We start from the raw sequence: 22,332 nt of genomic DNA on the forward strand, positions 1-22,332 counted from the left end.
AGATCTGCTGACTGCATGCGCAGCTGCTGTGTGCCCAGATAGGCTTGTGTCTCACGTACTGTGTGTGAAGGTTTAAACACAAAATACAGCCTGGGTGCTCTGGGGAGCTCCATCCAGCTCCTGAAGGCCTTCTGCTTAGTGTTGTCCTCAGAAGCAAAATACAAATAGCTGCATGGCAAGCCAGCAGCAGCTCACTGACCTGTGCCACTGAGCCCCAATGACCAGCCTGAGAGGTTTACTGTGGAATTAAGTCTGCACGATGCAGGTGACCTCCCAACTTAGTCTCTTGGTAGGCATTTCACATAATTTAAATGCTGTTTTCTACTAGATGTGGAAACCTGCCAGGTAAGAACTACCAACACTGCTCAGCAGGAGAGGAGAGCAGGGTCTGTGATGGGCCTGACCCACTGACACAGTGCTAAGGTGTCAGAACAGGAGGCTTTGGTTCCACCAGGGCAGTGCTGAGTCAGGACTTGTAGCTCTTTGTCATCCCTGCTTTCCCTTAAGTCTGTGCTTTTGTGTCTGGTCCACTCCTGATGGGGGAACTGAGCTTTGGTGAGAGGCAGGACAGCTCCACACCCACCCAATGCCAATCCCAGCACTGAAAGGTAAGAAATGTTTCCAAAAGTGTATGTGAGGGTTTTTCCCCCATTCCATCCATTCTTCACTGCTGTGCTTCTTCAGCCAGGTCGCACACCCCTATCTATGAGACAAAAATAAGAACTAAGTCAATTGTCTGGAGATGCCATATGTTTATTAATCCATTCTAAAAAAGGATTACAGCATTTTTATCTTGCTGTAGCACAGAATAAATAAAGCCATAAAAATAAAAACATGTGCTTAGATAGTTTTGTACTGGTTCTACAAAGAGCTGTATCTGCAAATAGAAAAATATAAGAACCCTTATTAATTCATGGCTCAGTGGTTATCAGAGAATGATGAACCTGGAAAAAGACTGGGAAAACACTTGAGTTTCACTGCTTATCCAATGCTACTGGCAACCTAGCACAGCAAATAGCTGACCTTGGTACAAAAGGGATGAAGTTTAGTTTGCTCTGTGGCTTATGTTTTATTTTAAAAAAAAAATAAAAAATTAGTTTCTATCCTATTACTCCCAGCTTCCCAGAGAGATGTCCAGTCTGCTTTAAACTCCTGCTGCAGAGCCAAACTCTCTTGCATTGGCCATGACTGACCCAAAGGTCCCTGTGAAGATGGAATTCAAGGGCACCTTTCAGTGCCACATTGGGCTGAAGATGGGAGTGGGCAACAGGAATGGGAAAACATCCCACTAGGTACTGGGCAGCCAGAGGTGAAATGGCTCTGTGCCCCGGGATCTGATGCCAGCAGTGGTAAGGAAAGTTCCTAATAGCACACACACAGTGGTGCCTCACCTGGACCACACCGCCTCCCCTCCCGACCCCAGAGCTGCTCAGCTGAGTCATCACAGCCACAGGATCTGACCTGAGTCCATCTGGCAGCCACAGAGAGTCCTGGCTTCTCATACAAAGATTCAGGCAAAGCTACTTCCCATCTCTTTCCAAGTTCTGATTTACAAGGACACAGTGGTGCAGAAAATCAAAGGTTCAGCTTTGGTCACTGACATAAAGCCTGCTCTGGACAGTCACATCAATTCAACAGCCTCGTGTTCCCCATTCTCCTGCTGTACCATGCAGCCAACTTTATTGTTGAAGAGACGAGACAGAGACCCCTTCTGGGAGCTCCTGCCCTGCACGGACCTCTCCTTCTTCAAGCGCCGCTTGTTTCTCTTGCATATCCCCCGGATGTCCCAAATCCGCAGTGTGCCATCGTGGGAAGCTGTGTAGAGCAGCTCGTTGTGGATCTGGAACAACAGGGTCACACTTAATACTGAGCCATACAGCTCGGAATCAGCACAATCCAGCTGTCAAAAATCACAGCAAACACAGCTTGATCCCAACACTTAAGGCCTGAACTCCTTGCAAGAGCCAGTGTAAATTATCACAAAAGCTGCTGAGGTGGGATGAGATATTACCAAGTCAGGACTCATTTCTCAGCCACTTCACAGACATAAACAGCAAGAGTTATTAATAACCCTGAGCCTCTAGAAAAGCGATGGAAAACTAAACCCAGTTAGAGGAGGCTGTGGCTGTGAATTTCTGCACTGTTTTCAGACTGCTGGTTTTGATGTGGTGTTTAAGGAGGCACCAAAATCATCATCAGTGGGAGACCCAGGAATGCTTCTTTTCTGGCTTTCCTTCTTCCTTTGCACTAAATTATGGGTATAATTCCTCCTTCAAACCCCACTGTTCTTCAAAACCTGCAGTAATTCAACCTGGATTCACTGCTTTGGTTTCATTTTTTTTCATGAACCATTTGCTGCTATTGGTAATGTTTCCAATTGTGCTTGTCCTGCCCTGGAAGCCAGACATCAATCCTGGTGATCTTCCTGTTCCTGTATCAGGCTGTCCACCCCGTGGGTGCCCCGTGGCTGCCTGCCCTGTGCTGTGACAGTGAGCATCTCCCTGGCTTACACGAAATACCACACAAGCATCACACCCCTCATCCAGCCCCTGTTATTATACTTAAAATCATCTTAAGGTTGCCACTTCTTAGTCCTCTCCCTTCCTGTTTTGGTTTTTTTTTGTTTTTTTTTTTTTTTTGCCCTTGTACAGTTGGAAATTAAGTTACAAAGAATAATACAAAGCCCAACTTTGGTCTTGCCAATACTCAGGGCTGCCCAGGGTGATTCTATCAGGTACTCTTACTCCCCAAACACATCCAGGTACTCCCCTGCTACACAGCAACTGCCCAGTACCAGGAGTTGGCAGTTCAAGATCATCCAGCCACTTGCTAATTCAGAACAATACACAAGAGAAAACCATATTTACAACTTCATGTGCTTGTCATCCATTCCAAAAGGAATTTTATCTCCTCTCTTTTTCCTCGGCCTGCCAGAATTGCCAACAATTTCTCACACTGTGAATGAAAAATCTTCATCCTGCACTCAGCTTACTTACACTGAGATCTCAATGCAGGGAGATGCAGATTCTTAGAGTGGCTGCCCCATCCATGGAAGTGTTCAAGGCCAGGTTGGAAGGGGCACTGAGCAACCTGGTCTAGCAGAAGATGTCACTTCCCATGGCAGGGAGGGTTGGAATGAGTCCCCTCCCATGCAAACCCCTCTATGATTCCATGGTGTTTGCATGGCCACCAAGGATTACTAATTCCTCCTGTTTTAACTATTAAATGCCGCTCTCACTTCAGCCTAGACAATTTCCAACAACATTAACTTTCAGTTTAAAGCCAGTGGCAGAAACTCCTCCATTTGCCTGGCAGGATGTGGGTCAGCTATCACTGCTGAGCTGCTTCAGACTGTTTAGGAATGCCATGCCCCCAGGTGGTTTGGGGGACAATGCTAGAATTATTCTGCCTGCATAAAGCAGGAACTTCTTTTCCCCTTAGAGCACTGCAAACACTTATCATTAGTGTCTTGTAATGGAAAGGGTCTCATGAGGCTGGAGTTCATTCTGTGCCCCACACAGCATCAGTTCACCTGTCTCAGTTCTCACGGCTGCTTATCCCACCTGACCTGAAAAAACCCTAATCCAGACACGGGGCGATCCCTGGGGATTCATTCTGTGGTTTCACTTATTATTAACAAGCTTTTCTAAAATTACATACAGAATATTCAAGTCTTATGCTAGAACAACATCCAGTCCAAGAGAGTCAGCTCCACCAGTTCCCACAAAACAAATGAGGGAGCAATCAAAAGGAAGAAACCCCACCAAGAAACCCCTTCCTGACCTGGATACAGTTGATGATGAACTTGTGTCCTCGGAAGATCTTCTGCAGGACTCCACTCCTGGAATTGAAAGCTCTTGCACAGGCATCACCACTTCCTGTGAACACTGACACACAACCACACAGCACAGCCAGATGTGAGCAGCCACGTGAGGACAGTTCACACAAGTTCAAAAATGTACCTAAAACCAGCTCCTGGGGGGCATGACATATCATTTTGATTCTCTCCTCACACAAACCAGATCATTTTCATTTTGCTGATCCCAGCATACTTGTTTTGAGTTGTGTTTTTTGAAACACTGAACTGATTTAAACCTGTGGTTCCTACACACACCAGCATTTCACTCCACACATGCTTCAAGTATCTATTTCTGCTCTTCCCTTCCACAGCTATTTCCCTGCCTAAATGTGCCCCAATAATTCTAAGCGGGCAATTTATGTCAAGTCTGGTTTTATGGATTTCTGCTCAACCTTTCATTTGTTTTACCAGAGTTATTTACAGCTTTCCATTCAGTACTCCAGGGTTTCTATCGCTTCTGCTGCTGCAAGAGGGGAAGGGTAACTAAATTAAGCATGATCAGGAATTTGGGCTATTCATCAGGTTTCATTAGAATACCTTCCTTACATGTTCAAAGAACAATTTCTCAACATTTCAGGATCTTCACATCAGATCCCTAGACTGTTGCATCCAGAAACTGTAAGGCAGTGTTAATATTTAGATTTTGTACTTAGCAATATGCCCAAAAAAGGCATATTTCATGTGCTTCAAAGGTTACAAGCTCTCCTGATAAACACTTTCCTTCAGTTAACCCAAACTCCTCAAATTTATCTAGAGATAAATATTTCAGAGCTGCAAAAAGCAATATATCCACTGTTCCCTGCATTTCATGTCTTTGTAAAACCCACTAGCATGGAAGGATTTTTACAAAACTGGAGTGCCTGAAGCCAACAGATTCCTTATCTTTTGGAAGAAGTCAGGAACTGAATCTCTAAAGAGAGGTGAAAAAATTATCATGGTTGTAAATTCAGGACTACAGTAATAGATGAGAGAACAGACTGTGTACTGCCATAAGCTTTTTAAATTCAAATGAAACAGCAGGGAACTGGGCGCCTCCTGCGTGCATGTCCAAGAAACATCTGGATGTGAAAAATCAATGTCACTTTATATGGGCCACTATAATTCAATTTCCAGCAGAGTCCTGAGAAAGCATCATGTGCCACTCTGCAAATGAGTAGCAACAAAGTAAAGCAGGGAAGAAGTACTGATTTTTTTCCCAGTGAATGGAAATCACTTAATTCTGCTACAGACATGCAGAGAGTAGGAACCAATTAAGAGCTGTTTTCACCATGCAGCTGCCAGTTTACTTCAGCTCTGCCATCAGAACTTCACTTTTGACAGACATCCTTTATGTCTTTTGAACTGTCACTCTGGATTTAAGAAGTCTCTCTCCACCTCTGAATTTCAAAGAAGAGCTGTTGATCTAACCCAGATTTAGCATTTAAATATATACTTATATATACCACCTGTGAAATAAACAACAACAACAAAATAAAATTAATTTTCATTTTTTACTTAATTCTCATAGACCCTTGGGAGAACAGTTTTGAAATGTTCCCCTGGAGCTTTTGCAACATGAAAAAAATATAAACCACATTAAACTTTAAACAGTTGTGCACACACTTTAAGAGAAAAATAATCAACATATCATTAAATAAATTAGACTGAGAACCAGCTGTAATATTCCCAATGCTATTAATTACACAAGCAGAGTGAGGAAAGCCACTGGAAACACATTCTGATGATTTAATGCTTAGTTTTCACATCTTTCTAGACTCCCCGTATATTATAAAGTGATTTTGGAAACAGAAATTTATTTTTCCTCTCTTTCTTCTACTCTATTTTCTTATTTAGACAACAAGCTATTTGGGGCAATGAGCCTTTGGGCACTGATCAGAGAGAAAGCAGCAGAATTAAGATCTTCTAACAGAAAATTACTTCTTGGCTGAGATGTTTTTTCATGTTCTTGCACTGGTGCAAATGTAACATAACAAACATAATTTAAATAATTTTTTCCACATTTCTGAGCGACAGTTCTGATCTGTCCCAGGTGAACAGATAGAATTTTAAGCTGCACTGGTTCCAACACCGGTATCCAGTTAGCATATCTTTATAATTCTAATTCTAACAAAGTTATTAGATAGTGTGGAAATAAGTGATGAATGCACCACAATAATGCAATCATAGTATATAAATTACTTCTTAATTAATTCCTCTTTTGTTAATTGAAGTGCATATAATGCAGTCAAACAAGTTCCTAATATTTTTCCAGAACTCTTTTTTTCTACCCTTCAAGTAGAACAATTCAGTACTCCCTGTTTGACACTTTTAGTATTTTTGCATTTGATTTAAAACAAGGTCTTAAATAACTCAGTGAACTTTTCTATCACACTATCAGGATGTTCTTCACAGGTCTGACTAAATGCAGCAATATTGTCTGCATTCTAATTCAAAAAAAAGAGTGTTGTGGAAAAAATAATGTATGTATATGGCAGGGCCAGGGTGGTAGAATGAGGGGGAAGAGAGAAAGCTGCAGAGCTGATGGGGGTGGCATCAGATAATGAAACTTTTGTTTTGGGCCAAAACTTTCTTTTCTTTACAGTTTGGTCAAGTCTCTACAGGCTACATGAAGAGTAGGATCAACAGTGAAAAAATGCAGCTCTGGAGGTCTCATTAATGAAGGAGACAATCTCTGCCTCCCACCCAGACACCAATGTTCCTCACAGGATCAGCTCGCCTGTGGCTAGTCTTGACAAAATCAATGTTTTGGTTTGTGTCTTTATAATTAAAAGGGGGGGAAACACACACACAAAATCATCAGTACTTTGTTTACCAGTGATCATCCCAGATTGTAATTTCTGGTTCATTTCCCTTGCTCTCCCTGCCTGCATCTTGGAGCAATAATAACTTGAAGGTACAGTGTAGGTTCAGACCTTTCCCCTTCCATTTCAGCCTTCTAGCCAATTGCAGAAGCTGAAATCAGCAGAAATTACACCCTGCAGGTAGGGAGAATGGGGTAATTCTGCCATGTAGGTGAGGAGAGCTGAAAGAACCATAAATTATAAATAAATGTTTTACAGGAGAAAAGCAGTTATGTGGGACTCATGCTGAAAGGAAGACCAAAACAAGGTTTCCTGACTAAAATTCTACCTCTGGGCTTGATTACATGCTAAGTTTCCAAACATAATTAAGAAATCAGTTTAGTTACTGGGTTATAAATACAGTCAGGCAAGCATGATGCCAGACAACTGCCACTAAACCTTGCAGGTACAACTCTGCTAACGTACACCATCTTGCATCTGTCAGCCACTTATCACCATCACACTGAGGAGCTGCCAAAAGAGAGATCAAGGCCCGATAGCAACCACTAATCTAGTGTGATGTATTCACTTTAAAGCTGAAGTGAAGAAATCAAAATCAGGAAAGTGCTGTGAATGTCTAAGTTAGCTTAAGACAGCCATGGCCATCTCCTTCAGAGTAGGAGAGGAGAGAAGGTCTTTTTTGGGAAGCAAGTGAAGGTACATCAAGTCAAACACCAGAGGCAGGATAAAACCAGAATGACACAGAGAGAGGTTCACTGATAAAAACAGAGGTGCTGTCTGGCAACCCAAAACCAGACATGCAGATGGAAAGCCTGCACAAAGAGGGATTTAAAGAGGGAGGTTTGATGGTCAGAATAAACTGCTATGTCAGCAATAGACACTGATGTACAGAAACCACTGTAAACAGGAGGACTGAAAGTAGGAGAGCTGAGTCCTGAGCATTAGTAAGGCAGGCACTGCTTGGCTACTGGAGGAAAGTGATTTGGAGAACCAGTCAATGAATGATGACAGATAACAGGAAAAGAACTTGTGGGAAACGAGTCTAGGAGAGGGTCAGAGCCTGAACAGGAAGCCTAGCAGTTAGAAATGAGCAGTGAGCATCTGAGCTGTGATTCTGGCTTAGGACAGGCTGTTGCACAGAGCCTACAAGGCAGCAGAGAGAGGCACAGGGCTGTGTGTCCAGCAGCAACACTTGATGTCCCCAGCACGCAGCACAAGTAGGTGACAGACACCAGACTAGTGAGGTTAAACCACAGCTACACAAACAGCCCCCAGACAGCTCAGGATCTAAGCCACTTCCCTTGGTAACAGAAACAAAACAACTGCCTCTTCATTTGTGAGAAGAGGGAGGTAGAAAATGGAGGGGAGGCCTAAGCTTCCCTCATGGAGTGGTGCAGCAGTTTGGTACTGAACACAAACATGCTGGAGTTGGAAAAAAGCGACAACTTCACAAGCATTCAAAATCATTCTCCATTAACAACCTTCAGTCAAAGACAAACATTGAAAAGGAGACTGGAGGGGGCTGGAGAACATAGGAAAGGCAACTTACAGATGCCAGCGTGGTATTTCAAAGTGCTAACGCTGTGTTTGTGAGCCTTGTAGGTCTGGATCCGCTCCCCAGTGTCTACAAACCAGCACTTCACTGTCCTGTCTGCACTCCCCGAGTACAGGTGACGATTCACCAGCTGAGGGGAGAGAAAAACACATCAGCAGTGGCACCTTCGTGAAAGAACTGCACTGAAGGAACCCATCCCAAGTCACATCTTCCAACTCAGAGAGCAACAAGCTGCCTTGAAACAGAGGAGTGGTGAGCAAATCAGCCTTGAGTTCTTCATGGTAACATCTCCCATTGACTTCTGGGTCTTAAAAAAAGCCCCCAGCTTTCAGAACATAAAAGCTTAGCCCATCTCCCTGTGCCAGCAGGCAGGATTCTAGGCAGCTTAACAATGCTAACCCTACATTCATAATCAGTTATATTGCTAAAGCCTCAAAAAAAAAAACACCCAGCAGTGTTGTTTCTGCAAAGCATATTTGGCAAGAACTCTTACCAGATTGTTACATTTTAATTACAAAACAAAATTCAGAACAATTCTGAGTAACAATTTTTTTTTTAATGGTAAATTAAAATTAAAATCCTACACACCATAAATCAGGGTTTATGTTTGGTATGATCACTCTGCACAAGGTCAGTATTCAGAAACACTGACCCTTCCTTGAAACTGTTCTGCATCTGCATTTTCACAAGTCCTTTTAGACTCCTATTGAATGATTAAGTAACTATCCTGACACAGGTTTTTAAACATCATCAAGCAGATTGTCTTCTGCTGTGTGTCACCCCTCACTGCATCAGTCATCCTGCACGTTATGAGAACTCACTGGTGGGGAGGGAGGAAGGGGTTTGCTCCACATAGACAGGACAGAGAATGAAGAAAGGAAGGATTGCAGCTGGGAAACAGAGACTGGGAAAAAATAACTGACCTTTGCAAGACTATAAAAAAACACTAGTTCACAGTAAACAAACTATACAAAGCCTATAAGCTTAGCAAGGAAAAAATTCCATAGTGCATAGAAAAATCTGGCATTCTCTGTCTGTGTAAAGGCGTCAAACTGAAGTTTTTCAGTCATTGTTATGTAGAGCCCAACTCCTGCTGAAAACAGCCAATCACTCCAACTCCCAGCTGTGGATCGAGGTAAGTTTTATGGACTTTCAGCAACTTCTGTATCAGAGGGATGGAGACAGGAGGGAGAGCCCTGACCTCCCACCAAGAAGTGGAATTTGCCCAAGGAGTAATGAATGGTACTTGTTTGTCCACCAGACACACGTATCAGAAGGTCTGAATGACCAGCAGTGCACAAACCCCTGCTGCTTCTCTGCTATCTCCAGGAAGCCAGCAAATGACAAATCAACTTGTGGTTTGCTTGTAGAGCACTTTTAAGGGTTGTTTTTCCTGCCACCTTAGATTTGGTCCCCACTCTTTGCACACTCTGTATTTGTAAGTTTGGAATGTTGTTCATGCCCTTCCATCTCTGCTCCCAGTCCAAGAAGGAATGACCTCATTCCCAAAAGGCATCAGAAGTGAGCTTTGTACAAAACAACATTGCGCTGTGTTACAACATGAAACAAAAGGTATTTTAAGATACAAAGCACTGCAGTGATGGGACTGTGACAATCCACAAAAGAAATGTGTGCAGGCAGACCAAGAGGCTCCCAGATGACAGCCCCCACCAGCTCAGCTGCAGCAGGACATGCCACACTTCCTCCCAGCAGAACCTGGCCCATGGTGAGATTTCATAGCTGAATGCCAGGAGCTTGTAAAGCACAAACCACTGTAAAAAGCCAGTAGTACTTTGAAATGTCACTTCCTATTACTTTTAAGCTGTTTTAGCAACAGCATTAATGCTAGATCTCCATGAGGAGACAGAACAAATGGCCAGCAGCACTAACAAAACCAAGAACCACAAGTTAGCCTGAGGAAGGACTTTTAAATTTCAGTCTCTCCCTAAATAGGCATGAAAAGCATTGTCATGTGCACCTGCTAAATGGAAGGGGATGCTTTGAGTTGCAATCCTGCTGCGCGGTTTGTGGTGGAGTCATTGCATTTCTTTTTTAGATGTCTTGCTAGCAGCATCAACCCACCCACTGAGCAAGGAAATACACTAAATTATAACCTCCTGCAGGTAAATGCCACTCTGCATTAATGGTACATTAGGTTATGCAGCTTCATTTATACATTTAAGTGGGTGTATCAATGAACAGGAGAGCTGCAGCTTGCCTAGGTTTGCTAATTTGTTAGATACAAAAATGTTTCAAGTTATGTAGACTTCTGAGGTAATTTATAGGACCAGGATTTTAAGAGCCTTAGAATCATATAATGGTTTGAGTTAGAAGGGACCTTAAAGATCATCTCACTCAAAACCCCCCTGCCATGGGGCTTTGACCTTCCACTATCCCAGGTTGCTCCAAGCCCCATCCTACCTGGCCTTGGACACTTCCAGGGATGAGGCAGCCACAGCTTCTCTGGGCACCCTGTGCCAGTGCCTCAGCACACTCATAGGAAAGAATTTCTACCTAATCCAAATCTACCCTCTTTTAGTTTAAAGCCATTCCCCCTTGTCCCATCACTCCCTTCCCTCGTCCCAAGTCCCTCTCCAGCTCTCTTGGAGTCCCTTTAGGCACTGGAAGGGGCTCTGAGGTCTTCCTGGAGCCTTCTCCTCTCCAGGCTGAACAACCCCAACTCTATGCTTGCCTCCATAGCAGAGGAGCTCCTTCCCTCTTCATGATCTTCACAACCTCCTCTGGACGTCCTCCAGCAAACCCGTGTCTCTCCTGTGCTGAAGACTCTAGAGCTGTATGAAGCACTGCAGGTGGGGTCTCACAAGAGGAGAACAGAGAAGAAGAATCACCTCCCTTGACCTGCTGCCCACACTGGTTTTGCTGCAGCCCTGGATAGTGTTGGCTTTCCAGTGCCTGAGATCTGGTGAGGTGGCCAGCACACCAAACATCTCAATTAAATTCAAAGCCTCTGTGCTGCCCCATGATACACTTCCATGCACATTCCTTCCCCTCATCAATTTAAGTAGGCGAGCACAGTAGCAGAGGATTCTCAGTCTTGCATGGGAAAGGAAATATTAAAAGGTTAAACAATCCACCAGATGCCACAGACTCAGTCTGCAGCAGAGCCAACAGCAAAATCCAGGGCAGGCTCTAACTGTCACACAGCCCCTCATTCCCATGGCATTTTTATAAAACAGCATGAAATGGCTGTTAGTGAAGAAAGACTTTAGGAGCACTCAGCTCAGGAAGAAGTTGCAAATCAGATCTGCCTTTAGTGATACGATAGGCATAATCTCATCTAAATTGGCTCACATCTCCACAGCCAAGAATAGCCCACTTACAGCCACTGTGGTCTAGGGCCCAACTCCTCTCATCCTGAGGCACACCTGAAAGAGATCATGCCTTAAAACCTATTTCTCCTACCCAACAAGGACTACCTTCTCAGTTGCAGTCAGAACAATTTAGGTGAGATCACTCCTTCACTTGACTAAAGATAGGTCTAGCTTACAACTACAGCCTAAGCTGCAACACTGCAGATATCTGCATTTAATCTGTATTTAAAATAATAATCATCATCACTTACTGTTCCCCCAGCAAAAGCGCCTTACAAGCTGGCCCCACACTCTGTGGTTTCAAAATGTTTAGCAGACACAGTTACATATTCCAATCTGTGTCTGCCCAAAGAGGTGACATTTCTAAAGCTGCATTAACTTGGCTGGCTTTTGAGCACTTGGTTCACTTTGGCCAGCTGCCCAACAAAGCTCCTGACCACAGAAAACCATGGCCAGGCAAGGACACCTGCAGCAAAGTGGATGACAGAACAGATTTGCAGCTCAGATACCAATGGGCTGAGAGGATATTTCAAACCCATATATCTTCAAAAAACATTAAAAACCTGACAACAGTTTGATAGCCAGTTTTAAAGCCTCAGCCAGACAGCAGAAAAAAAAGTCACTGAATTTTTTTCTGGATTGTTAGTTTTTTCTCATAGCTCTGAGAGATTTTGCTTTGAACCAGATGAAACATGTGAATGGAGCAAATTTGTCTTAATCCTCAATCCAAAATACTGGAGATGTAACTATTCCTTGAAAAAGTTCAGTCAAGCTGCTTGTGAGTTGCAGAGTAACAGCAGTAGCAAAAGACAAGTTGTAAACGCTTTAGTAGTTACAGGTCTCATTAATAAGAAAAAACCTTGGTTGTAGCCCCACAAAACACACAAGAATTTTAATAGAGAACAAATTATCAGATACATCCAGGGTTGGTTTCTCCAGGCCATCACAACCCTATTGCTTCACAAGCTTGGCTGAACTGCATAAATGCAGCAGCTTAAGACAATTTCTACCTGTAAGAATGCCAAAAAATATCTGCAAAAGAGCTGTTTAGCAGACATTTCAACCTTATAGGAAGGGACTTTGCCCTTCCAGTTAACCTTTGCTATGAGAAACAATTTTTGGAGAGCCAATGGGAGGCAACTAATTCTCCAAAGAGATTTGGACACCTCCTTTTGCTGAGGGTCACTGCACTGAGACTGGCCTTCATGAACTTTGGGATGAGTTCACATGAGCGACCACATACCCCTCACCAGTTTATTCTTCTCGTGAGGGTCAGTGTTCCTACAATCTGGAATTTAGGTCTTCTGTTCACAGCCACTTCTAAGTCAAAAATCACCAAGCTGAACCAATCTCGAGTTACAACTATGTAAGCCTTGGGCCAGTTAAGAGTCTCAGGATCCCATTCAAACCACATCCATTTTAATGAGCTAACAAACTCCCTGTGGGCAAGAAATTGTTGGGGCTTTTTTCCCTGAGAATCCATCTAGAATGAGTTCTCGGGGCTGGCTCTTAAGAGAATGTATTTCAAATTTTTTTACTGCAGTGCAAAGTGACGGTCTAATGTGTCATTCTTACAGGTGTTGTACACCTTCACATTCCACTCATTCATATCTTCATCCTCTGATGCATCAGACACAAACATAAATTAGAAAAAATACATGCACTTAATTTAACTGGTGTGGCAAGGAAACATTTCTGTCCCTGTGATCACCACAGTTAAGCACATAAACAGAGTTCAGGCAATGGCTTTGTTCAAAGCATTCTTTTCTTCTAGTCAGCTTTAAAAGACAACTGACGGGAATGGTCCAAACAAAGGAATTTTTGCAGGAAAACCAGAAGCAAGTTCTTGCCCACTCATGTTCATGGTCTTCAAAAGGGAGTTTTCTTGCAATAATGTTTGCTGTAGGATCCAAGCTAAATTCCAAGCTGGATCATTTCTCTCTGCCAGCTTTTAGCAGCACAATTTTGATAAATACTCAGAGGCAGAACAATCAGTAAAGGACAAAGCAATCCTTGTGAACAGTTTGCAAAGCTACTTAGGAGAGATATTTAGAAAAACACACACAAGTAAATATTTAAATCAGGGTTATTCAGCTTATTGCAGGCAATCATATTAATGAAAGTACATGTTTGATTATTAATTGCAAATACTGGTCTTCAGCCAGGCCTGAAATTTTAAGTGGAAGAATGAGCATGAGCTATGTTATTACACTCAGCCCACCCTGGCTTTTTCCCATCACTTCTTATAAAATCTCATTATTGGCTCTTATATGAAGAGGGAGCTCCCAAAACAGCTGCTGTACTTGGTCTGCCAAGCTATCAACACACTGCAGGAGGAGGAAAGTGAAGAATTCTGGCTGCTCCACTGTGAGTTACCTTGCCTGACTGGGAAAGGCAACTAATCAATGCTGCCAAAGCACCTAACATGGACACAATTCCCATGACAGATAGGAAGTCTCCCAGGAAAACCTCGCTCAGCCCAATTTAAATGGCGGGAGGAGGAGAGAAGCGGCGTTATCACGAGCTGCAGAACTCCTCTGGCAGCAGAGCACACGCAGCGGGTTCAGCTGGTCAGCTTCACCACACTGAGCCCTGGACAGCAGGACGAGCCTGAGGAACATGAACAGCTCAGCCTCATCGCTCTCCTGTCCAGAGCTACCAAGGACAGGGGACAAGGGAAAGCTCAAAGCTCACCAACACTTTCTATTCTGCCATGCTAGATAAGAGTTGTTTCCAGGGTCCTCTACTTGCACTACCTGGCAACAACACCTTAAAGGAACTTAGAGCAACTGAACGTTCAAAATCTGCATGTGTCGGTAGCATCACCCCTCTGCTGTCCACACACCGGCACTGCAGGAAGCAGGGTGGAAAAACATGGGTGTGCTTTATGGCTATCTACCCAGACAACTCCTTCAAGAAGCTCCAGGAATTTCCATTCACTGCTACAGCAACACTATTGGTGTTTACTGGAAAGTAATGGGAGATGACTGGAACAGGCCAGACCTAATTAGCAACAGTTCAGAATATCCCGGTGGCATTCTCGCTAATAACGGCTTTTTAAAGCTGGGGAAAATGTGGTCTCAATATCCAAATTTTTCCTGATCTGTGTCCAGGATTAGAAATCACACTGAGCATTTCTCGAACTTTTTGAAAGGTCATCCTCCCTTAGGGATCTTTATTTGAATAAATAAAATGAAAAGCAGTCTTTATTTTTCTTTTCCTTCTTTTCTCCCCACACAAGCATCGTACCACCCAGAGAACAGGTAACTGTCTTCAATTGCTGGTACCAACTTAGCTCCTCCAGGACAGCAGAGTGAAAATCTGATGTAATTAGCAGCTTACTGCTGCTGCTGCACTGTGAATTACTGTCAACAATTAAAACTTCTGGCTACTGTGAGCAACTCAAAACTACCTCCCAGTCCTTTCTGACCCAGGGTTTGAAAAATACCATCCCAAGTCACACATTCCAACACTGTCACAAGGAAGCCTGAAGCAAAAAAGGCTTTTTGAGAACAAAACAAAAATAATAGTAAAAAAACCCACCTCTATTCAGGAAGTTTCCTTTCTGTTGAAACATCTTTGTATGGATTCTGGTGATTGACCCCTTTCTAAAAGAATGAAAATACCATGTGGGCTGTGCTGAGTGGCAGCCAAGCAGAACAGAAGGGATAGTGTTGAACCCAGAAAGGCAGAGGGAGGAATCAGGGAAGAGCGACAGCCTAAAGCTATTCAACAGCAGTGACTGCTTAAGCTGGGATAAGTTTGAGAGGCCTGGACACTAAATGCTCTCTGTGGGGGCTGTTTGTACCTCAGCTGGATCCTCCCAGCCCCAAACATTAACTGGTGATGAGAGAAGTGAGGGGCTACCAGTCACTCAAGAAGATTTGGCCAGGACTGTTGCCAACACAGTCTTGGCAGCAGCAGTAATCTTGTGTACTCTGAATTGTTCAGGTTTTCCAAATAGATGTATTGGTTTTGCTTTTCTTCTCCCCTACAAGAAGTTCTGTTTGTTTAAAGCCATTGCTTAACTCTGTGCTCACAGGCATTGCTCATTCCTGAGCATTCAAAGGGCGTAATTGAATTTCCCAGGCTTCTGGGAGAGGGTCAAGCCAGCTTTGTGTAACAATTTTAGCAAGAACCCAATTAAATTAAGGCAAGCTCTGTTGTTGCCAATCTGTGCCTTGGAGAAGGGTTACAATTAAACAACAAAACATAGCGTGACACTAAGGACAGCAACAGATTTACTTCAGCATCCTCAGAGTACATTACCACAATATCATAAAAACAAGATTTAACACTGAGAATTTACCCAAGCAAGACAAACATTACTCCAGGGCAATATGATATTGTGTGGGTTTTGTTGGTTTTTTTTTTTTTCCTTTCTAAAAGTGAAGGAAAACAGAATTCCTTCAGTATTCCCAGGTTTTTAGTCTGCTAGTGTCAACTGTGACTACCTTATTTAGAAACAAAGGCAACTTTTATTAAACAGCTATCAAAGATACATCCTGTAGCCTCTGTAAGGGAAAAATACGTACAGACAACAAACACAAACAGGGAGAGCAGGGAGAAAAACTACTGTCATTAACTTCAGTCAGACCCATCTATGTATAAACATGTATGCTACCTGAAACTGGGTGACAGACCTTCGTGTACTCTCTTTAAATACACTATTAGCATTTTCTGGTGAATAATGAACATACAGGATACGTGCCTGTGTGATAGTTCTCCTCTTGTTTCATCTGCCTGACCTACTCCTCTCCCCTGCAATGTTAACAAAGCTGGCAGCATTCAACAGAAAAATAGTGCAAACAGAAAAACAGAGTATAGTTTTTCAGATCATGTTACATTTTTTCTCCTCTCTCCTCCATTCTTTCCTGATTTCTCTCCCCCATGTTCTGCTTCTCTTTTCCATTTTCCTTGCCTGTTTTCTTGTCTTGGCCATCTGTTTCTCCCTTTCTTTTCTCACATCTTGTCTGTGAGGTCTTTAATGTAGGATTTCTGTCAGCTTTATGCTTTTGTATTATCTTTTGCCCACAGTTTTGGGTTGAACTTTGGGTTGGGTTTTTTGAAGCTACCTGATTTACTGAGTGCTTTCCCCTTCCCCTTTTTAAATTACCTGACCCTGTGTTACTTGCTCAGATTATTTTCTTCAAAGTCTGGTGAGCCTGACTACACAATTCCACTCAGATGAGCAGTGCTCTCAGCACACCTACTCATGAGTTCCATGACCTAGTGGAATTTCAATAGATATTGAGGTAGAAGTTAGACCACTAGAAGCTAAGAGGAGATCACTAAGTGTTTTAGAGAAGGAGAGTATGTCTCAAGACCAGAGAGCACTATTAATTTATTACATTAATATTTAAGCTCACCATTTACAATCTATCTCAGAGGAGCTTCTTTATGAATGAAAAGACAACTGAGCCCCACATGAGGTAAGACATAGACATCCAAAGGCTCTCGAGGAAACTTCTGCCCTTACCTCTAGGCAAATTACTGATCCTTGGTGCTCTTTGAAGACTTTCAGCTGCTCTCCAGTGACAATATTCCAGGTCCTGATGGTGTAATCCGTGCTGCCAGAGAACAGCTCCCTGTTTGGTGCATCAAGTATAAGGCATAAGACGGCCCCAGTGTGTCCCAGCAGGGTCTGGTAGCAGCGCCCGCTGGACACCCACCAGACCTTCACAGTGCAGTCTGTGCTCCCTGTCACCAGCAGGTCCCTGCTCACTTTCTCCTCCTCCTCCTCTTCCTCCTCCTCTTCTTCCAGCACATCCCTGGAGGAATAGTGAGCTAGAGTCAGGACACAGTTCCGATGGCCCCGGAATTCCTGGATTTGTTTCTCCTTGTCCACGCTCCAGCAGCGGGCTGTCCTGTCATAGGAGCCACTGAAGAGATAGTCTTTAGCAACCAGGATTCTGCAAAAAATAAAGTTTGTGTATAAGAACAGTACTGCTCTGTTTACATAAGCATCTTTTGTCACAATTTCAATGCCAAGTACCCCAAAGTATGAAACAGCAGCAGGAACAAAACATCTTTGGCATTTTTAAAAATCAAACACTTCCCTGTTTCTGCTTTTAAATTTCAGATCACTCATTTAGGTACATTGAATGCAGATATTTTTACACTATAGCATTGTAACTTTGTGCATTTTGTTTTGCTAAAATTCCTTCCAGCAAGGAATATGAACTTTCGTAACATATATATAATACCTAGAAGTTTGTTTTGCTGTTTGGTTTGTGTTTCTTGGGGTTTTTTGTTTTTTGTTTTTTAATTAGCTAATTCTTGGCAATTATTCATTAATATTTCTTTATAAAAATTATTCAAAAACAGACCTGTGATAATTACTTGGAATCAAAACAACAACAAAGCAACAAAACAAATTTCCAGGAATCTGAACTGTAACTGACATAATGCAAAATAACCATCTTTCCATCATCAAATAAGGAGAATGCAAGGAAAATAATACACTTAATTTCACTTAGTTCAGGATTTCAAAACAGGTAAAGCAAGAGCAGTTACATAACTGAAGAGCAAACCAAAGATTACACCTCAGGAATTCACTTTCCTGGGCCTTCAAAATAATGAGTTGTAGCTGCACAAATATGCAATAATAGAAAAAAAAACTCTACAGTTCATATTTCCAAACCAGAGATAGGAAACACCCATAACCTGCCTTCTTTTGTCAGTTGAGCTTGGTCCTCTGGAACTTTTCAAACAGGCAACGAAATCATATGAATGGGGAACACATTTCCCATTTGCTGATTCAAGCAAAAATCAGGCCTGTGCCAAAACACAGAACCAACCTTCCTAACTATTTACAGAATCTCACTACACATCATATGTGTTTTGAGTTCAGAAGGGAACTAAAAAGACCACATGCCCACCAGAAAAGAAATGTTAAAAAAAAATACCACTCTTTGACTGCTCTATTTGCCATTAATTAAATCCAGTCCAACTATTAATAGGCACTTTAAATGGAAAGGCCAATCAGCCACACACAGTAAGTTTATTATTAAACTTCATTTGCCCAAGCAGGAATCATAATTACAGAAAAATCCCTGACTTTATCGCTCTTGCTGACACAAAAGCTCGACAGGATGTTTTTAAACCTATTTATCAGAAGCATCTGTTATCAATTGGATAATTTCTTCTGGAATTTCATTCCTAGCCCTGGATTCCATTCCCCTGCTGTGTGCCTTTCATTTCTCTCCTATCTGTGTCAGCAGCGTTGCTAGAAAAACTAATCATTGCAGCACAGCACATGAACTCAGAGGTTTACACAGCCCCTTTATGAGTGCAGTAACGGGGAACTGCAGTGAAATGATGAAGTGTGTGACAGCAGATGACAGGAACACGAGGGGAGAACCCCACCTGTTGACAATTGATGTGTGGCCTCGGTAAATGGCCAAGCACTGCCCGGTCACCACGTCCCACTTTCGAATGGTGTGGTCAGCACTGCACGTGAAGGCAGCCTCGTTCTCCAAGTGGCAAAAGGTGATGTAACTTTCATGTCCTAGGAATAACAAAAGGAAGTCAGTCACTGTGCACGCAGAAAGGACAGACTAGTCCACCTCTTCACCTTAATCAAAGTAAAAATGCAAACAAATGTATCAAAACTCCAGTTTTAAATGCACCACCACGCTTTTCATGTTTAAAGTTTTGAGTACAACACAACTGTTTCAAGTCACAGCAGAAAATTCCACTGATCTGAGGATTAAGTGAAAGAGTAAAACAGAACAATTCCACCAATCAGGTAAATCAAAAAGTACTGCAAAAATGTAATGACATAGATTAATATCAATATAATAAAACTCAGACTAATGAAGTTTGAAACCAGTAAAAAAACAGCTTATTTTTTCAATTACAAAATGTTGTTGCTTCCTTTTTCTGAAAGCAGGGAGAAAAAGGCTGCATTTCAACCCAGCCCATTGATTGTCAGGACACAGTCATAAATCAAAGCATGAAACTCTGAAAAAATGACCTGAGACTTACCAGCAAGTTTGATTTCATTGTCCAGGCAAAATGAAAAGCAAACAAAAAACCATACCAGGTAAATAGTTAGCCAATACTTTCTCCCACACAACTAAACCCCACAGTTTTCTAAGTATCAGTATACCTCTAAGGAAAATAAAGGGAGGGAGGGAGGGAGGGAGGGAGGGAGGATTACAGCGCAAATGTTTACACAATATTCAGAGTACACAGGGATTCTACAGTTACAATAAAAACAGACACAACCACTGCTCTAAAAATGTCACACTGACAAAAAAGGCAATACCAAAAAAGAGGAATCAATATTGCCAGCTCAAGTTTTTGTTGCTGCTTAGTGTAATTTTTCTATTGTAACATTAAATGCAGCACATGTAAAAATCACCTTAGGATTCAAGTCTCAGCTTCATCCAAAATCTCATGTGAAATTGCTGTCACCTATCTAATCTTTGGACTACTACTACCTTTCAATCTTCTGTTTTAACATTTAGACTGTAAGCTTTCAGGAGCAGAAGTGTTTCCACTTAAGTCACTATTACAAGAGTGACATGTTATGCCTGAGGTTGGTGGGCTTTACTGTGACTTAAATACTATTCTTTGAGGAAAAATAAACCAGAAAAAAATAAATCAAAGAAGGACAACTGTGATTAAAGAGAGACAGATGGACAAAGTATTAGAAAAACAGAATGTTGTAAAATAAAGAGATGATAAAAAAAACGAAGGTAAGCAGACTGCCCAGTAAAACACTCTTTCACTGACTGCAAAAAACAGATTTCACTACAATTCCTGAAGTTATAGTTCAAAAGCAAACCAGAATCCATGTTACAAACATATGGCTTGTTTCCTCTAAACCAAATTCATCAGATGCCAAAATTTAAACAGATAACCAGGGCTATAAGCAAAACTACACTCATTCTCCCATATTTGTGAAACTTTTTGCAAAGTAGCCTGAATAGATCAGGTTTCAGTCACTGGGATTTTTCTCACAGCACCATGTAATCCAGCTCTGAGATCAAAACAGCATCTTGGTTACTGCACCAAAGTCTGCCAGGCAGATTTTAACCATCAGTAATACTTGACCCACACACAGAGTGCCAAAACTTCATGTGGCAGACAAGGTCTGGTGCTGGTCTGGCCAAAAAGCAGCCACCACACAAGTCTGCTGGTTGTGCTGTGGTGGAGCTTGAAACTGCATTGGAGATACAGGTTTATCAGTAATTATAGCTTGTAAAATTAAAACTGACACGACAACTGCGTGTGTACATAAGTATAAAATACACACAATTACCTGATTCGACTGACAGTTCACAAACCACCCAGCCCAACCTTCTTCAGTGTTTACCCCAAACACTGGCAGTACTGGCAGATTCCATAATAATGAATGCTATCCAATACATTTCTCTTTCTAGTTAAAAGTTAATTAGCAGTTTAAAGGGATTTCTAAGCCTAAAGCAAATGGAGGGAGTTTTCCAGAAGCTAGAACCATGGCAGGATGTGGGGAAAAAAGACAATACTCAACAGTGAAGAACAAGGAAGCAAGCAAACAACAAGGAAATCACACCAATGTGATTTCTTCTCTGGAAGAAAAAAAAATAGAAATTCCAAATTTAACAGCTTTATTTTTTTTTTCTGTATGAAAAGAACATGAATGGGAATGCAAACATTTTTAGCCCATATCTAGAGTTGTTTCATGACCACACTGTCTACAGGGTTTTTTTTCTTTTCAATTACTGACATGCCAGTCTAAGAATAATTTTTTTAAGATTCAAAATTAATTTAAATTTGAAAAGCCCAGCAATTAATATTTCTGTGCATCAAATGAGGAGGGAAAACAAAAGCAACTTATTTAGCAAGGTTCCTTTCCAGACTTCTGGGTCAAGGATTACGTGGTCTAAATAAAGACCACCTGGAAAAGAGAAGATTAAAAGAAAAAAAGAAAAAAAAAAAAAAAAAGAAAAAAAAAGTCAGTATTTTTTCACAGAGTAAAACAGGACTTCCAGAAAGTAGCCTAAGTTAAACAACTTTGCACACCCTGAGATAACAGGATCCGTGCATTCAGAAGGGCCAGTAACCTGTTTTGGGTTGAAACAGCTCCTGCTTAACGCTGCTGGAATACACATCAAAACAAAATAAGCATGATTTTGGCCGCCCGGCAGGGACTGAAAGAGACCAGAACAAGACCAGAACACGCTGTGTGGCCTGTGCCACGCTCAGACCCAAATGCCATGCGAAGAGCAGCTGCCGTACCTTGGAAGTGCCCGTGGCACTGGCTGTCGGCCGTGCTCCAGAGCCGCGCCGTGCCGTCCTCGCTGCCCGTCAGCAGCCGCTGCCCGTCGGGGCTCAGGCTCAGCCAGTTGATGCCGCCTTGGTGATCCGTGCAGACCTTCACGGCCGAGCCGCTGTTCCCCATCCCGGCGCAGATCACGGGCGCTCTGCAGCCCCCAGACCGCGCTCCGGACCTGCGGCCGTGCCCCACGGACCGACTTGTGCCATTACCTCAACTCCGAGCCATCAGCAGGGCAGTCCAGGCTCCTGCACAGGGACACAAAGGGGGAACGGGAGAGCGCGTTAAATCATTTCATCTCCCCGTGGCTGCATCCCTTCCTCAGCCAGGCTGAGCTGAAGCCCCTGAGCGCCCGTTCCCCGCAGGATCCGAAGCCCCACGGCGGTAGACGGGCGCACACGCTGCCCGCTGTGCTCTCTCCCTGGGCATCGGGGCACATCAGCCCCTTGGGGAACTGAGCCCGGCCGGCGGCGCCGCTACCTGGTGCCCTCGCCGAGGCTGCTGCTTTTTAAGCAGAC

The 22,332-nt window shown here is 42.8% G+C and overlaps 1 protein-coding gene across 1 annotated transcript; it reads right to left on the bottom strand.

Moving 5' to 3' along the window:
* Positions 1 to 195: 195 nt before the first annotated feature.
* Positions 196 to 21,940, bottom strand: WDR86 (WD repeat domain 86). Its single transcript, XM_062493662.1, has 6 exons — positions 21,778 to 21,940; positions 18,916 to 19,057; positions 17,027 to 17,459; positions 8,210 to 8,345; positions 3,784 to 3,887; positions 196 to 1,840 (listed from the first exon to the last, which is right to left on the bottom strand). The coding sequence occupies exons 1-6, from the start codon at positions 21,938 to 21,940 to the stop codon at positions 1,622 to 1,624; spliced, it is 1,197 nt and encodes a 398-aa protein (XP_062349646.1). The 3' UTR covers positions 196 to 1,621.
* Positions 21,941 to 22,332: the final 392 nt, after the last annotated feature.

This window comes from Cinclus cinclus, chromosome 1 (assembly GCF_963662255.1).
Source record: "Cinclus cinclus chromosome 1, bCinCin1.1, whole genome shotgun sequence".
In the NCBI taxonomy this organism is placed as follows: domain Eukaryota; kingdom Metazoa; phylum Chordata; class Aves; order Passeriformes; family Cinclidae; genus Cinclus; species Cinclus cinclus.

Bases quoted from the DNA above. Each gene is read 5' to 3' on its own strand.
- WDR86 (XM_062493662.1), bottom strand. From the start codon at position 21,940: ATGGGGAACAGCGGCTCGGCCGTGAAGGTCTGCACGGATCACCAAGGC. The intron at 19,058-21,777 runs GTACGGCAGCTG...TGTTATTCCTAG, and splicing joins GTGCCACGGGCACTTCCAAG to GACATGAAAGTTACATCACC. The intron at 8,346-17,026 runs GTAAGGGCAGAA...CTCTCCCCTCAG, and splicing joins GATCAGTAATTTGCCTAGAG to CTGGTGAATCGTCACCTGTA.